General features: G+C 41.0%; 2 protein-coding genes across 7 annotated transcripts in view; one reads left to right on the forward strand and one right to left on the reverse strand.

Annotated features, from left to right (window-relative positions):
* Positions 1-548: 548 nt before the first annotated feature.
* Positions 549-10412, reverse strand: c8a (complement component 8, alpha polypeptide). Of its 5 annotated transcripts, none has more exons than XM_077504148.1 (11): positions 10210-10412; positions 9995-10109; positions 9544-9691; positions 9083-9230; positions 8443-8632; positions 8182-8364; positions 3541-3781; positions 3322-3453; positions 3038-3195; positions 2595-2820; positions 549-2449 (listed from the first exon to the last, which is right to left on the reverse strand). In XM_077504148.1, exons 1-11 carry the CDS (start codon positions 10317-10319, stop codon positions 2298-2300), a joined length of 1803 nt encoding a protein of 600 aa, XP_077360274.1. In that variant the 5' UTR covers positions 10320-10412; the 3' UTR covers positions 549-2297. The 5 variants fall into 5 exon arrangements, with proteins under 5 accessions (XP_077360274.1, XP_077360284.1, XP_077360293.1 ...); XM_077504158.1 differs by having other exon boundaries at positions 549-2466; XM_077504176.1 differs by having other exon boundaries at positions 2221-2449; positions 2595-2689.
* A 1214-nt stretch (positions 10413-11626) lies between these two features.
* The window catches only part of LOC144005795 (uncharacterized), a 10484-nt gene continuing 3919 nt past the window's right edge, over positions 11627-18191 (forward strand). The window contains exons 1-13 of one of the 2 annotated variants that reach the window (XM_077504136.1): positions 11627-12102; positions 12616-13540; positions 13642-13833; positions 14017-14545; positions 14621-14718; positions 15535-15563; positions 15681-15721; positions 15825-15869; positions 16052-16181; positions 16414-16573; positions 16672-16795; positions 16870-16901; positions 17578-17641. In XM_077504136.1, the coding sequence (XP_077360262.1) occupies positions 12094-12102; positions 12616-13540; positions 13642-13833; positions 14017-14545; positions 14621-14718; positions 15535-15563; positions 15681-15721; positions 15825-15869; positions 16052-16181; positions 16414-16573; positions 16672-16795; positions 16870-16901; positions 17578-17641 (2378 nt within the window). In that variant the 5' untranslated portion in view covers positions 11627-12093. Of the gene's footprint in view, positions 12103-12615; positions 13541-13641; positions 13834-14016; positions 14546-14620; positions 14719-15534; positions 15564-15680; positions 15722-15824; positions 15870-16048; positions 16182-16413; positions 16574-16671; positions 16796-16869; positions 16902-17577; positions 17642-18191 lie in introns of both variants that reach the window. The other variant, XM_077504126.1, reaches the window with a different exon arrangement.

The following is an 18191-nucleotide window of genomic DNA, read 5'->3' on the forward strand; positions in this document are numbered from 1 at the left end:
GGAGAATTCTTGCCTTTGCTTCCACAATGAGTTGTCACTTACAATCCTGTTTGTTTAAAATGAAGTAAGTATCAAGTGACACTACACTTCCATTCACTTCACACACTCACACAAGGCCCTTTTATTTTCTGCGTTTCACGGAATTTAAGTACGTACACGACTCCGGCATCGTCTCTTTACACGGACATTACTGGGCTCCGTTCCCTTTACTTGCCATTGACTAGTATTCGCAAGGTTTTACACTATTGCGTCAGTACCTTCGCGCAATCTTTTTCACTCACACTTTCCCCCGGAAAGTACATTTTTTCTCACCCAGATGTCTTCTCGTCCTTTGGATTCCCGTCAGCCTTCCAGATCCCAGTCACAGAGACGAAATCCAGTCCCGGAAAAGGGTAGTATTTGCCGTGGCCACGGTCTTGCTGGAGGTCGACTCTGCAACTGGAATCCTTTAGGCGTCTTGGGATCCGGCTCGAAAGGACCAAGTTAATGTCAAGTCAAGACCTGCAACATTTAAAATACACAGAAGAAAGAATGAGAAGACACAAGGATTTGATTACTCGCGAGGAGAAGCTGACAGAGAGTTGTGCGCAGATCACAAGCTCCCAGCCCCTTCTGACACAACTCCCTACTTCTCCTCTTTTATTTGGGATTCCCTAACAGACACAATAGGCCATACACTTGCCTCTAAGGGAAATAGGAAATAACAGCAATGTGATAAGCAACTCCAGCAGTCGTAAAATACAGAGGACATCCTTTAACCATAAACTTTTACAACCACTATTCCTTGAAGGCTGTCATTCTTCATTCCCGCATTCCAGGTGTCCGTCCTCAGGTTGAATACACATGCAGCAGCTCCAAACTCATAGTGAAATACTGAATACATAGTTGCCAATTAACTATGTAATAAGAGAAAATATAGAATAATATATACACAATAACTCTAACAGTCTGATTAGTCACACTGGAGTCTAACGTACTTTCCAAGTCTTCTCTGGTGCGCCTTCATGCATTCCTGAAAGTATTCTTCAGGCATCATCCACAAACTGTCATTACGGCTGTCTTGATGCTGTCTACGTCTTGGGAAAGTTTAAAAAAATAACTCTGAGCCTAGCTGAGTGAGTTGAGAGCTAGCTTCAGCAGAGCAATATTATTTTTGAAAATGAACTGTCAGATGTTCAAGGCAATGTGATCAGGTACATTGTCATAGTGAAGGAGCCTCTTCTCACCCACTATGTGGCAAGAACTCACAGTGCCATCACTTCAAAGGATGCTATCAACATAACTTTGGACTCTGGACATAGATTGCCTTGCTTTCTTAGGTGGCGGGGCCATTCCAATGTCAGATTCGGGCATCCTGGTCTCATCATCACTCATTGCTGCAAACCCCTGAACCCATTATTCTTTTACAGAACTTGCTATTCGTGTTGTTTTCAGTTGTGGATACAGAGACCACACTAATCCAATATTCATACAATGAAAAACTTTAACATTTATAATATATAAAGCCCATCATGAAATTTTACCAATTAACATATGCAAATCAATTTAAAAAAAAAAAAAAAAAAAAAGGGAAAGTGAGTACAAATTAAGAGGAACTGATGTTTTTTCCAAACCTAAATACAAAACAAAACAAAACAAAAAGAATGATGTATTTCAACTTAAGGTGTGAGTTTGTTGAACAATCTGGATTATAAAACCAAATCATCTCAGTCTATTTGTATTTATAAAAAAATATATATATATAAAAGCACAATTAATGTAAAAATATATTTAGCACAAGGTCATGAATTATTGAATTATTTTGCTTAATTGTTTCTTTGAAAGCGTCCTTAACTGTTTGCTGTCATTTACTGTTAATCACTTTTTGTGTTGATTAGTGGCAGAGTTTTACCTCTTGCTCTGTGTTCACTTTCATTTATTTAAAAAAAAAAAATGAAATAAAAACTTAGAATTCAATTGAAACTGAAATGTATCTCCCACGTAAGATACTTGCATATTTAAAGTGTATATTAATTTTTCATGAATTTCAAAAACATTCAACAAAACATGCTGAAGTCTTTACAGATAATCATCTGACACCCCAAACAGGATTCAACATCCAATTGTTTTTTTTTTTCTCTTCTGTCAGTTTTGCATTTCCCAACATTTACATTCCATTTCTAGGTCAGTCACAGTTCAGAGAGCACAACTTCTTTCACAATAAAAGTATATATCCTGTGATCTGTAGAATTATTCATTTTATTTGAAACGTTTACAGCGATGACTTACAGACTATTGAATTATTGAACATATAAACTTCAACAGCGCTGAGACTGAGAGGAGGAGCCTAGGCACGTAGCTCCGCCTCCATCAGGCGGCGGATTATTACAGGCCCTCGTACGCTGTTTCCTCCCAGATGTACAAGCAGACCAAACTCCCCAGCAGGACCATGACCCATCCATTCCAGTTCCTGTTGGCAGAAAGCAACTGTCCATCCAGTCAAAATGTCAACACTTTGATAGATCACAGTTAAGGAACTATCGTATTTTACAAGAAAAACAACATTATAATAATGTAATAAAATCACGCAAACCACTGCTTTATTATTGTCTCACCAGGTCGTTGAGTGTCCTCACAGGCCTCTCCTTGGTAACCAGGCTTACAGATGCAGCTGCAGGATGTACCAGTGAGCACAGGGATCCCATTGTGCCTGCAGGGGGCGCAACGACAAGAACTGAACTGCTGCAGATACTCATCCAGTCCCCTTTGGAGGTTGGCCAGTCTGGCTCCAACTTGATCTGATGCTGTGCTGAGGCGCACAAGTTCATAAATTGGCATGATCTGGCTCAGTGGGGAGGGGGGGTTGGGGGGATGCACAGCGAGACAGAGATGGTCAATTACATTAAATGTAGTTGTATTCTTATTTTGTTGTTGTTTTTGCACAAGATCCATATCATGGACAAAAGTAAACCTAGATGCAAAAACGTCTATGCATCCAGTGGTGCAAGATGGCTTAGCGATAGCATTTTTCAACACACACATATTTGGGGGCTCTTACCTCATATTCAATGACTGTCGGGTTGTATTTAAGGCTTGCCCCCCACTTGCGATAGGTGTCAGGATCCTTGATTACCAACAACCCACCACTGGTGTCCGTGTTACCCCCCTTCACCAGCGTGATAACATCCATTATCATAGCGGAGCCACTGTCTGTGACTTTAGGTAAAAGTAAAATAGAAAAGTCTGGTCTTTTTTTTTTTTTTTTTATGTAATCATCTGGTAGTTTTTGTTTAATTAAATGACAAAGTTGCATGTATGCCTATGGTTCAATGCCTCACTCACCATGTAATACGGGTCTACCTTTTCCACATAATTGGCCCCCCACGTTGACATCTGCTCCTCCAAAGGGGCCCAATTTAAAGTTCAAACCAATAGATGCACCTATGCACGAACCAGCCTCTGTCCATTCAAGTTCTGCAAAGGGATATATAATGATAAGAAGGTTCACATCGACAGAGATGTAGTTGACTTAACATGTATAAACAAGAAGGCCAACCCTACTTGATTCAGCCATGGATGTTTTGTTGACCACCACCACATATTCCAGTGTTCCTCCCATTGCTCCCTCAGTGACATAGTGGGTGCCAAACGAATTGAAGATGCGGGAATAGATGCCAAAGTCATATTGCTCTGGGAGATCCATCAGTGACAGGTAGAAATCCTCATGCAGCATCAGCCTATTACTTCTTATCTTGAAGTGAGCCGTTTCCACTTTCGACCAAAGCCTGATGAACCCAAGGTCCTGACAGCACAAATTCATCATGTGACATTTTAGGAGCCACAAGCAGTGGCGTTCCTAAGCAACTTGGCACCCTAGGCAGGATTTCTGGTAGTGCCCCCCCAACCGCCAAGAGGGGGTCTTATTAGACCAAACATAAACACGACCCTACACAACTTCTTAGACCAACCACAAAATAATTTATCATAAACTCACACAGGGCACACGGTATCTTCACGTCTCTGGAATTTTAAAACCGCAGTTGCAGTTCAAAATTAATAATGTAGTACTTGTACAACAATAAATCACTTGTATGGGATAATGAGAGCCTAGCAAAGAACGAAATTAATTATTTGCATCAACCATTCAGAGTATTATCTCAGTATCATGAATCGGGACTTGCAGAAGTTAGGTTTACATTTCACAAGACTTGTTTTTTTTCTGGTGTGCTTTGCTTTCATTTCATTGTTGATGGTTCTTATAACTGGTTCTGATGATGCAGAACAACATGAGTAGCATTCAGTACCTTATGAGCGAAAATTTATATCGACATTAATTTCTTACTGATGAAAACTGCATTTAGAGCATCTCCCACACTTATTTTATACTTATTGGTACAACCATACGTCACACAGTGATATTTTCGCTGCAGAGGAAGATAATGTATGCTGCGGAAAAGTCAACTTACTTTAAGTCTGGCAACGCAAGATGGCCGCCGCCGGCTTCACTTTTTGCTACAGCATGAGCAGCCCAGTTTAGTTTATTCAGTACGTCCATGCTGTATCAGCCTGCGCATCCACCTGAGAGTCTGACCGTGATCTTTATTTATTTATTTATTTATTTTATTTTATTTTATTTTTTAAGCCTTGATCCAGGACAGCATACTAGTGTTGTCATTTCATTTTCTTAACTAAAGAGCCAGACCTGTCACCAGAAAGAAAGTGCAGGGGGGGGCACTTCATCAACCTAAATCTGATGTTTTTGTATTTTCTGCAACCTAACCCCAGCAGAAAACGAGGGAACACTGTACATGAGAGTCAAGGTGCATTTTCGTCAACAATAAAGTTTTGCTCTCTCTGTCCACTTTCACACCACAGTCTACACTTCTGTAGGAGTGGGCAGATCATTGTTTCATTTTGACATATTGAATAGTCTTAAAAAATAACATTCAGTAAGGTTTCATAATTTTATAGAACACAGGAAAATATAAATGTGTATGTACAACACTACATACTTTGTCCAGCACGTGTTTACACTGCACCAGCGAGCGTGTTTTGATTGTCTAGCTGTCATTTATCAAATCTACTCTGTAGTTTACTCACTTCTACTTGGTGGCAAGCTTTTCCTATCCCCCTGCTCATCACACTGGAGTTGTTTTTGTACGCCGGCCGATCCTGTTGTGTTCTTCACTTCTGCCATGTATGACGCGCAGCGAGCAGTTTTTTTTTTTTGTTTTTTTTGTTTTTTTTGCTTGTTTCAGACCTTAACGAGCCACTAAATTGTTGTAAATTGATTGACGTTAATGTGCGAAGACGATTCTCCCTCCGAAAGCGAATGCTATAGTGGGAAAGGGGCAGGGGGTCGTTGTCCGCTGTCAATAAAGACTCGGTTCCCATCTTTCACATTGACGAGCCATTCAAATGACTCAATTCGTTCATCATTAATAAACTCCAACGCGGCTGAAAAGGCGGCAAAACCAGTGCCCGGTTTAGGGTTGCGCATGACTGCTAACATTGCTGTTAGCTCGCTGTTAGCTGGCAGTCACGGCTAAACGCTGGCAACAGGCGACGTACAATACAACATCAGCATAATTATGTCTTATTAGCCTCTTACCTGGGGCTTGAACGTAACTTCAGGACTATGTTGTGTTACTGACGTCTGGCCCAGCAGTTTGGTGCACATGGATATTGCCATTGTTCAAAAACTCTGAATAGAGGCGCACATCTACAGCACCGATGACGCGCTTCCGGTAACACTTCAAAATAAAAGTGTTACATGCATTGATCTACATATACTACTTGGTAAAGTAAGGTTTATTTTGAAATTTGGTTTCTCACAGCCCCATGTACTGTCATGCATACTGCCGTTAGCTTGACTGACAAAGGATGAAAAAAGAAAAGAAAAAAAAAAAAAACATCTCCTCTCCCTGTCGCCCCTTTTGCTCACGAGCGCCCCTAGCATTTGCCTAATCCGCCTAATGGCAGGAGCGCCACTGGCCACAAGGCTATATGTACATTCACGATTAAAGCATAAGCTACAGCTAAACACACATTATGAAAACACATTCACACCTAAGGATAATTTAGCCTTCAATGAATGTGCATGTTTTTTTTTTTAATGTGGGAGGAAGCGGGAATACAAAAATTAGCACAGAAGAGACAGGGCCAGGATTGAAATTTCCAGCCTCAGCACATGATGATGAAGTTGTTTTTATGGTCAAATTAAATTACTTTCTATAATGGATAAAAATCGTATTAATGCTGATGTATCTAATTTTAGTTATCTATGTAGATTCATGCCCCCATCCCTGTAAAAGGCCCCCTGGTTTGAACCAAACCGGCTCTGACACATTATCCTTTCTTCTGACACAAGCAGACATATGTGGGTTTTTGTGACACGATACTTGTCAGTTGAGAATTATTCTGTTGGCCATATTGTGGTAAAAAAAAAAAAAAAAAAACATAAACGTGGTCTTCCTGGGTCTGGCTGACCTTGGAGGCATTCTGTGAGATAGGGGTTTTCCGATCACGTGGGCTCGCCCACGTGCTCCACCTGAGTAAGCTCGCCAAGACCAGGTGCAAGCTATAAAAATGTCTTGTCCGCAAGATTTATGAGTAGGAAGTTACACGTGAGCTTGCGTAAACATGAAGTTCATACAGAGGGCAACTCTAAAATAGGCCAAAGGTTGCGGGCCTAAATTTGCGTGGAGTAACAGTGCCCCCAAGGGTCACAAAATAGTACTGCACCAAGTTAAACTCCTATCTTGCAGTGCACTCTAGTGGCCAAAGACATTCATTTGAATAATTAGGCTAATATGTAGGAGTGGGCAAATTTTATAGTGGCCCAATAACGTTACTTACCTTAAGATGTCACGGCCAAAGAAAAGGTTTGGGCGTGGATCTAGTAAGGCTATAAAAACCAGTGCATCCGTTTGTTCGACGGATTTCTGATCCCTTCTGGCCAGAATATATGTCTTGTTTGTATTTCTGTGTCAAATAAATCTTTTTGTCTACAGCTTGAATCCTGGCCCGACTGTTAGTGTTTTTAGATTCTGAGTTGGTAAACTTCTACTTTAAGGCGAATACAAGCGAAGATTTTTCCTCCAACACCTGGGATGCATAATATACGATCACTCTTGAAGAGGACAGTTGGACCCCCCCAGATATCTTCACTGAGCGTCGGCCCGAGGGGAGGGCGAAGGCGACCGTAAATCTCGGTCCGGCCGTCTACCTCTCGCCGGGCTGACGCTCCAACAATACATTCCAGTCAGCACCTTAAAACTCTGATTAACTGTACAAGCATTTTGGAACAATACTTCTACATTCTTAATTATCATACAAATTATGTTGTTCACTGCTAAATAAATACAACTACAGAGTGTTTGAAAATGCCTGACGGACACATGAAAATGATCATGGGATTTGAACATTAAGTTTTGATTGACTTTTGAGGCATATTTTTTCTAGAAATGTTCATGTGAACTACAAATTTGACCATTTTTGGGCATTGACTTTGGAGATTCAACTGTACATATCCTGGCATGGGACCAAAACCTCTTTTTTTTTTTCTCTTTTTTTTTCATTCAATATTTATTTATTTATCTAGGGTCACGGGGGGTGCTGGCGCCTATCTCAGCTGGCTCTGGGCAGTAGGCGGGGGACACCCTGGACTGGTTGCCAGCCAATCACAGGGCACACAGAGACGAACATCCATCCACACTCACAAGCACACCTAGGGACAATTCGGAGAACCCAATTAACCTGCCATGCATGTCTTTGGAATGTGGGAGGAGACCGGAGTACCCGGAGAAGACCCACGCAGGCACGGGGAGAACATGCAAACTCCACCCAGGAAGGCCGGAGCCCGGACTCGAACCCAAGTCCTCAGAACTGGGAGGCAGACGTGCTAACCACTAGACCACCGTGCCACCCCATTTATTTATTTACCACAAATACATATTGGTCAGTGCCCACATGGGTATGTTATATTATTATTATTAGTAGTAGTAGTAGTAGTAGTAGTAGTAGTAGTAGTATTTATTTATTTATTGCAAATTATTGACCTGTTACGTGTTGAATTTGGCTTTCTTCTGGCTTTTTGTTTCCTGAAAAGTGATTTTGGAGATGCAAGGTTTCCACCCGACGCCTGTGATATATAATAATTATGATTGTTTGTACTTGATGTTGTGCATGATATTACAGTACCTGGCTTTTATGTTGTGATATATTCCTTAGAAACTCGGACTCTTCACTTCCACTCAGTCCCACTCGTGCATAGGAAATGCCGACTGTGACGCCCAGATTGAAGGAACTCATAGTTTTCCTTGCGTTTAACAGGCTCACAACGTTATTGTAATATTCCTCAGTGCCCTCTGATGTAGCTTCTGCCTGCAAAAGATAAACTTGCATTACCAGGTATCAGCTCAGTCTATCTGGTAAGCTGCTTACAACAATAAATCACGGTACCACAAAGCGGTAGGCATGGTAGTTGTAAGGTTTCCTGTAGTTTTTCTCATCTTCATTGTAATGCAGGTTTTCACAGAATGAGTCATAGGTGAACTTTCTCCATTCACCGTTATACACATATTCACATTTTCCTCCAAAATACTTTGGGTCCAGTACGTGATCCACAAATCCTCCAGTCAAGGCATTGTAGCTGAAACAATAGAGAGACACAAATGTGTTCCTTGTAAAAATAACATGTTTTTGTTCATTTCTCTGTCATTATGGCCAAAACGAACAGTTGACGGTATGTCAAGCAATGATCTATCATCTATGTACATGTCTCGAAACCTCCTCAGCCAATACAAGTCTCTGAGTCATGCTTGCCAAGATCTGTGGAACACAACTGTTTAGGGAAATGACTGCACATTTTAAAAAAATCATTAAGTTGTGTACACTTCAGCGTTTTTCAAAAGATTACCATCTTAATTTGGAATAACTTGGCTATCGTCCTAGAGCTGTAAAAAAAATTGTAGAAAACAGACAGAAAGACCGGCATCAATTGGGGTTTTGTTTCTTTTCTTTTTTGTTGGCAGTAAAAAATCATGGTTTGATGAGCATTTTAAGTGCTTTGTTTCATTTACGTTATAGTAAGCATGTTTACCCCTGAGTGCCACGCTCAGCACCAGGGATGGTGAGGAGGGTGGAGCACTTGTCATTCCTCCGGTTGAACACATCACAACCCTCTTCATCTGAAAAATCATCACAGTCTGCCTCTCCATTACAGCGAAGGGACGGGCTGATACAGCGGCCTGCAGCATACAAGCAAAGGCCATTATGTCTCTTTTATCTTGCAATAAAGAACAAATGTGTCGTGATTGGACCTTAAAATAACACCCTCATAATTATTAGATACAGTATGCTGGAGAAGAATAGGGTGTCAGTAATTGCCATAGCAACCACAAATCATCTTGTTGGATTACTGTACATCTTCTACTACTACTTCTTTAGTACTCAACCTGTTTTTTTCTGTAAACAAATGTGCATTAACACTGTACATTTGTATTTACGGCAGCAAATATTGCTTATGCATCAATGTGAGCCCTTGCTGTTGTTAGAACTTGCCTGTTTCTTTGCAGGTGAAACTCTCACCACAGTAATCTGGCACCAAACACTGCACAGTTGCTGCTGGACATGCCAGCGTCTCCCACAGTGTCTCGAAGCACGGCGTCCCACCAAATTGTGATGCTTTCTCCAGATAGCGGAAACGGAACTGACACAAATAGTCAAGGAGGAAGGAAACCGATTCATCTCAGGGATCAATGTGAAATCTTCATTGTGTTCACTTTTAAAATGATGAAAAAAAAAGTCTCTATCTAGGAGATTTTTAGAGCATGACTGATTCGTCCATTTTGACTTATACCACACCCAGACAGACAATCGGCTAATAACTTCCAAGAAAACAGACAAAAAAGTTACAAATGATTCTTAACAGCGGCACAACCACAATAAAAATATATGACACTTGTAAATGACTGTATTACACCATCTATTCAGAATAAATATTGTTCTGTACCTTTTGGTCTGTGCAAGAGTTACATGGTGTCCATGTTGACCAGAGCCCCAGTTTGCAGTTAACAGGTATTGGTCTGTTTACAGCTCTAACCCTCCTAGCAGTAGCATCACTGGTCCTGGAAGAAAAAAACAAAACAAAAATAATCACATCAATTCCGTTTCCATTACCACTTATGCGCAGAATTCATTAAATTATCATGTGAATGTACGCAGTACCTGTTATGCGCCGTTATCCATTGCCTCCTGTATGCGTTCACATTAATGTGGAAACTGGTTGAAAGATGTAGCATGCAAAAACATATGAGTAAATTAATTACTCTCCCCATGCTTACAGCATTAGGCTAATCCTGAAGATGAAAATGGAACATCACGGAACAGCTGTTGTCATCCTGGGGGTCTTCTTGCCAATGCAATCAAGACCAACCATGGTGAATCATTGATAAAGAGTAAACAAAAACTCTGACAACAGTTGGGAAAGTTTAATCATCTCTTATTATCAGCAATACCCAACAGGAACATGGAGTTCCAAAATAATATAGGGTTTAAAGCAATTAAACATTTGGCACATTTGACATTTGCATCATGTGATTGTCCGCCCGTCCGTCCGTCCATCCATCCGTCCATCCATCCATCCATCCATCCATCCATCCATTTTACAAACCGGTTCAACATTATTACAGCGCTTCCCAAAAAAAAAAAAAAAAAAAAAAAGTAGAAGAAACTATAGGCCAACAATTTGGTTTTGGACGTTTACCTTCTCCCACAGAAATTATTTAGGCTATTATTGTTTGTTTGTGTTGACCTATCTACGTTTTGAGACACTCGACTGTTTTAATGGCTTTTTTTTTTTTTTTTTTTTTTACTCAACTAAATTGGAAAAACAATACACGAGCCTAAGAGGTGTATGCTGAACACTTTTCCTAAGATCAGCTTTGGTCATCAAACTACTTTTATTACTGAACGTTTCTTTCCGCTCACTATCGTGAACGCGCACGCACACCGTGACACAAATTACGCATGCGCAACACAGCTCCGGCACTTTCAAATTGTTTGTATTATTGTCGATGGTTAGCATTCATACTTTAACCTGAATGTAGTCCACGGACACGAAAACCCACGACAGCCATCATCATTCAGGCAGCATTCAGATGCGCAAACCCGAATAGTGATGTGCAAAACGAGATACAATGGAGGAGGTAAGCAAATACATGTCTCGTCGGCTTATTGTGGCGTTATTTCATCACCTGCACTAGCCCAGGTGGCGTCCTTCATCTTGCTTCATTCGAATTGCAGTATAGTGGTCTTTGTTTGTTTGTTTGTTTGTTTTTGTACCAATATGCCCCACTAGCCACTACTACCTTAGCGTGACAACTATGCCCAAATCTATGGCAGCACCTGCGGTAGATTAGACACGTCACTCAAAATTATCTATTAATTCTAAACAGTCGAGTGTTGTTCGTGTAAATGTAACTTGACTGCAGTTTTCTTCCCCTTTTATGTTACTAAAATTGAGGTTATCTTAATCAATTACATGCTAAATCAAAATAAAACCTAAATATTCTCGGTAGAAAGTTCTTATTTGGGTGTTGAGGTTTCCGGTTCAACATTATTACAGCGCTTCAAAAAAAAAAAAAAAAAGTAGAAGAAACTAGAGGCCAACAATTTGGTTTTGGACGTTTACCTTCTCCCACAGAAATTATTTAGGCTATTATTGTTTGTTTGTGTTGACCTATCTACGTTTTGAGACACTCGATTGTTTTAATGGCTTTTTTTTACTCAACTAAATTGGAAAAACAATACACGGGCCTAAGAGGTGTATGCTGAAAACTTTGCCTGAGATCAACTTTTGTCATCAAACTACTTTTATTACTGAACGTTTCTTTTCGCTCACTATCGTGAACGCGCACGCACACCGTGACACAAATTACGCATGCGCAACACAGCTCCGGCACTTTCAAATTGTTTGTATTATTGTCGATGGTTAGCATTCATACTTTAACCTGAAAGTAGTCCACGGACACGAAAACCCACGACAGCCATCATCATTCAGGCAGCATTCAGATGCGCAAACCCGAATAGTGATGTGCAAAACGAGATACAATGGAGGAGGTAAGCAAATACATGTCTCGTCGGCTTATTGTGCCGTTATTTCATTACCTGCACTAGCCCAGGTGGCGTCCTTCATCTTGCTTCATTCAAATTGCAGTATAGTGGTCTTTTTTTTGTTTGTTTGTTTGTTTTTGTACCAATATGCCCCACTAGCCACTACTACCTTAGCATGACAACTATGCCCAAATCTATGGCGGCACCTGCGGTAGATTAGACACGTCACTCAAAATTATCTATTAATTCGAAACAGTCGAGTGTTGTTCGTGTAAATGTAACTTGACTGCAGTTTTCTTCGCCTTTTATGTTACTAAAATTGAGGTTATCTTAATCAATTACATGCTAAATCAAAATAAAACCTAAATATTCTCGGTAGAAAGTTCTTATTTGGGTGTTGAGGTTTGGGGGTGGACTCGATCTGTTCTAGTAGAGCAAGCATTATCGTATTCAATTTATTGTATTGCAAATGAAATAATTATTCTGTTTTTTTTTGTTTGTTTGTTTTTTCCCCCCCAGGAAAGTCAAATAAGCTTCAAAGCTTTGAGAGCTAAATTTCAAGAGGAAGCTCTTCTGGCTCAGTCCAAAACCACTCGGCCAGCTGTCGCAGAAAAACCCAAACACCTTCCTCCTGCTGGAGGCCACTGTAGTGCAGTAGTTAGCAGTATTAATATTGCCACAGAAAACAAGACAACAGTGGTTCCTAGAGTCATCTTCAGAGATGAACTACGAGCTTCTGGGGGAAAGCGGTCAACTTCTTTCCCAGCAAAATCTCCGCAAATTTCCCCCTCTTCTCAGCCATCTAGTGGAGACAGCACAAAAAGGCAGTCTTTCAAAGAACGATGCATGCCTCGGGTGCTTCCGGTCCTTTGTTCTAAAGAGCAGAAGATTGACCCACTCACCAAAAAAGAGTCACAACAACAACAAGAGGCGGCAAAAGAAGTCCCACAAATAAAACCGAAGAAGACAAATTTGCTGCTTGCTTTGAAGTCTTCTAGAGTGCCAAAGTTGAGCACAGACAGTGAAGAGGAACCCACATATGCTGAGCTGACCACCAGACCTTCTAGTGCTCCTGGTGAGCTGCCCTCTGTGGAAAAGCAGACCTCAGAAGATAGTGACCAATTAACCACAGAGTGCCGCCTTTCCAGTCCGGATGTCTCAGTCACTCCTCCATTAGGAGAGATGAGTGTTGACTCTGACAATCACATCATGAGCACCTTGGAGAGGGCCAAGAGAAAGTTCTCCCGCCGACACATATTGATTTCCAGCAAATTCAAGAGTCTGCGTTCGCCTGACTATGCAACGGGCGAGAGATCATTCCTTTCGCCGCCTAACATGGAAAATATGGAGCCTGACCTACCTCCACTTCCACCTCCACCTGTTGGTCTCCCACATCTTGCTTGCATCTCTGCCCGACCTTTCTCCAAAGTGAACTCTGCTCGAAGTGTGTTGCAAACTGTAACTATACATTAATCGACTTAAAAATGTTTGTAATTTTTAATGTTTTTTGTTTGTTTGTTTGTTTGTTTGTTTTTACACCCAAAGAATCTGCATTGGTGAAGCAGTGTTACCCAGATAAAGCTGAACGTCCTTCTGTCACTGCTGCTGACCGCCCTTCCCATTCGGCTCCCCAGAAGAATCCTCTGCCTGACTTGAGGTCACTGGGGCCAAAGCCATTTAAGCCTCCCAGGCCACCATTAGTAGCTCTCAGACAGCCACAAAAACGTTCAGTTAGTGGTGTGTTAACTTTTTCTTCTTTTTTTTCTCCATCCTTTATTTTGTCTGGACATCCCCTGTATGAGTTTTTATTTTATTTTTTTTATTTTTTTATTTTAAATTTTTTTTTGTACTGCTATTTGGATTTTGCATATTTGTGGTGAGAGTGGACATCTCTTTAAGTGCTGATGTTTCTCTTTGCAGAGGTGTTCTCAGATCTCAGACAGGAGTCACCTAAAGGTCCAGAGTCAGAAAAGCCAATCTCCAGTGCTGTCCTGGATGCTCCTGTTTTTCCAGACTTTGAGAATCCAGAGATTGAGCCCACAGAGAGTCAAGCTGTCGATATTGCTGCTTTAGACCTAGAAGTTCTAGATTTGGGAGGCCTTAGCTCTCCACCTTCTGTGCCAACAGACTGCGGAGTCCCTGATTCCAAGACTTCACAATCTGACACGTGTACTTCCGCAGGGCCCAATGAAAGCTTTGTTGCCCAGCAGCTGAAACTTGACAGTCTGAGTGGAATACCTCCTCATGCAGCCGGCTTGCCTGAATCGTCAAATTGGACAGAGTCCATCACATATGATCAAAAGAGCCAGAATGAGGATGTGATCTTTGCTCCTCCTCCAAACTCTCATGCTGATACTGAACTGTCAGCTGCTGAGTCCCACTCTTCCCGAGATGAAAGCGAGCTCGGTCTCCAAGCAGCTCCAACTAATGAGACTCACACACGAACAAGGTGAGAGTCAAAAAGAATCCAACTTTTTTTTATTTTATTTTTTTTATGGCTATGTAATTGAATTGTTTGCTTCAGTGACCAAAACTATGAGTGTGACAATGTATATGAAGATGTGGAAACCATCAAGTTTTTCCTATGCCAGAACTCGCACAAGCAGAAAGGCAATCTGAAGAGTAAGGACGTTTCCTTTCTTTACAATACTATGTTGAATGCACCGCCACTAGTCTTTCTTGTGGAATATAAGTTAAGTAGCAAACTACCTATTTTCATCCATCTCATTCAGCGACCTGTTTCCCACTTGCTGTTGATGAAAAGTGACATCATAGTTGCTCGGAGCTTAGTTAACAACAAATCGACAGCTCAGCTTCAGAAAAAAAGGTGAGCTGTGATTGGTTATTATTACCTGAGCCCTGAGCAACTACAATGTCATTTTAAATCGACAGTATTGAAATAAAAGCGGGGGGTTTTCCTGCTTAAAGAGACAGTATTTAGAATTTTTTGAGTTTTCAATGTTAATTCATTTGAATAACCCACTATTAATGTCAATAATATGCAAAAAATATGTTCTATCACATCAATGTATTTTATTTTACTGTATTTTTCTTTAAATAATCATAGGTCAAATAATGGTTAATTAGATATCATAGGTCACAAAACGCCTTACGGGAGGCTGACATGTTTCACTGCCATCTTTCTGCTATGGATATCTGAAGAACTTGGTCAATGTAGTAATTGGTGGTAGGCTTGCAAAGTGGTAAGGCAAGGTAGTGTGCATACTTGAAAATGTGCACACTTCAAACTTAGGTTGGTGCATGGCATTAGTTCACCACTAGATGGCACTAAATTGTTCATACTCTAACTGGGAATTCCACAAACGCAGAGTATCGTGTTTGGACTAGTGGAGCTGCATATAACACACTTACTCTTTAATATTTCCCCCCCCCCCTAAAAAGCCCTCGCACAACTAAATTTAACTTTTTTTCTTTTAGATCCATATGCTGACAACAACCTTGCTGCGGTAAATAATTTTACATCTGATTTATTGTATGTAACTGAAATTAACGTTTATTCACTTTACTTACGCTATCTGTGGTAATCAATAACATATTAATATTTATTTACCTTTTACTTCAAGAAAGAGGAGGTGTCTCTTAACGTTTGGCCGCGGAATCCGTGGTATGAGCCGTTTTCTTATAATTGACATTGATTTTTGCCAGATGGAGGATCGCCTTTGATGTTGTTGTTTTTCCCATCTCTTCTCATTGTGGTGATCAAACAGGGGCAGCATATCAGGAGAACATACATCCCATAATCAAGTCCACAGGTATGATGCATATCACTCATGCTTTCGTTGAAATGAGACTTTGTACTGCAAACCACTTCCATTTGAGTTCATGTCAGTCTTACTGGCATATGGTTCTCTTCATGCTCAACCAATCGTGCTTGTCACTCTTAATGGAAAACAAGCCTTTGTTGCTGCTCAACAGTCTCCTCCTCCCCCAGTAGGGAACGCCAGAGCCCCAACACAGCTGAGTATAAGGAAATGAAGAAGAGAGAGAAGCAGCGACTGGAGAAGGAGAAAAAGGAGCAAAAAGAGAGAGAAAAGAAAGAAAATGAAATGAAAAAGAAGTTTAAAGTAGGTCTGGCCAGTGCTTTTTGTAGTATTTTGAAACACTTTAAATACTTTTGGTCCGCATAGTTCCCTCATAGCTTTGCTACGTATTTATTAAAGTGTACCCTGCAATTAGTTGGGACCTGGCTTCTGAGTGCAGGTCACTAAAATTGCAATCAAATTATTTGTTGATTAAGAAAAATATGTGTTGCTAGCTGAAACTAAAGGCTGAGGAGGCTGCGGTTTGTCTCTATAGGTGACGGGCGACGAGGAGCCCATGTACCATGCCAAGGTGATGGTGGCGAGTAAAGTCCGCAAGAATGACCTGCCTGTTCAAAGTGGGGACACTGTCAGCATAATTCGTACCACCAACTGCCCTAAAGGCAAATGGTTGGCACGGGATGCAAATCACAAATGTGAGTTGGAACATACACAAAATGTCAGTGGGTTGGTGGTGAACAAGTTTTGTTCTGTTGAGCTTTTCAGTGGCTGTTCTCTGTTCTGGCTTTCACAGATGGCTACATCTCAGTGATGAACGTGGAGCTTAATATCAAGGAGATGCTGGAACTCGGCAAAAAGGCCCAAGCAGCTGGACGGAGTGGCAACCTGGATGGGGACACCATCAGCATCGGCAGCAGGTGCACAACACTCAAGCATCAGTGCACATCGTGAGCCGACATTTGGAATATTTTTGTTTTGTTTTGTTTCCCAGATCCTCAAGCCACCTTGTAGTCACAAGCAGTTGTGAGTATCACAAATATATGCTGGCCGCAACAAATGTGTTTAAGGTTTATGCCATATCTAGCCTAAAAGAGTGTGAAGGTCATTACTAACGTATGAAGTGGCTACATTGCCGAACTCAGATTGGTCGACTCCCACTCATCACATCGTAGAACAGAAAAATGTTTGAAATTCAACTTAATCTGTGCTTTCAGCAGCACTTATGAAATGATAGTGTTTCAGTATTGGCCCTTTTTTCTGCAGTGCAATTGTCTACAGCCGCAAAATAAAATAATGAACATTCTTATCTTGATACTTCTGAGAGTGCCAATCAAAACTGGCCATTTTTTTTCAAATTCAGAATTTTTTTTTTGCAGACCTTGCAGCATGTTTCCAGTTTTTCATTCCATACAAACATAATTTTTTCATGTTTCTGCATTAGAAGTGTCTTGTGAGTGTATAATGGACTTAAGTGACAAAAGGCAGTTGCACTTGGAAGAGGTTACCTTAAACGGCCCAAGTGACTTGACCTAAATACCGTACTACTCCAAAGAAATTGTCCTATAACCGAGAACCGGATTTTATTATTCTGAAGGAATTTAATAAGCATTGGACTGGGGGATTTTGATTGGTACCCAGTCAAACCTCAGCTGTCAACAAGCGGACTGCTTATTAATCAAAGCCATTTGTTTTCCCTCAGTCACCGACGACAGTGAGGAGTGGGCCTGTGAAGATGAGACACTCTCGACCTGCTATGATCACCAGTAAGGGGATAATCTCACATTTCTCTTATTTCTTTCAGGACAAACTGACCCCTACTAACCACTTGCACATACAGTATCCATCATACAGTACATAGTCTTGAGCATGCTAGCTTTTTATTTATACGACAGACAAGAAGATCTTCATTTTTCCGCTTCCCCCTTGACTGTAGGTAAATTGGATGAAAATTTGTTTCCCAACCATTATTGGGCCAAGGCACCCATTATGCATTAGAAAAGCACAACACAGCATTTGAACAAGAACTTCTCCAAAATATGAAGACTGAAATGATGATCTCAACTTTTACAAAATAATCCACTTGCTCAGGGTCTGTTTAATAGAACTCAAAGCTGATATATGTAGTCGCAGGAAGACATGACTTTCTGTTGTACAAATTGTAACAGCTGGATTGACATGCTAACCCCGGGTTTACACCGGTTGCGTGTGCGGTGCGGCTGCGGTGCGGTGCGTCTTGACTGCGTGCTCCGGACGCGTCAATTTTTTGGCCAATCCACACCGGCTCCGCACAGCTGCGGTCCGGCAGCTCCGTCG

The sequence above is a fragment of the Festucalex cinctus genome, chromosome 1, assembly GCF_051991245.1.
Source record: "Festucalex cinctus isolate MCC-2025b chromosome 1, RoL_Fcin_1.0, whole genome shotgun sequence".
In the NCBI taxonomy this organism is placed as follows: Eukaryota; Metazoa; Chordata; class Actinopteri; order Syngnathiformes; family Syngnathidae; genus Festucalex; species Festucalex cinctus.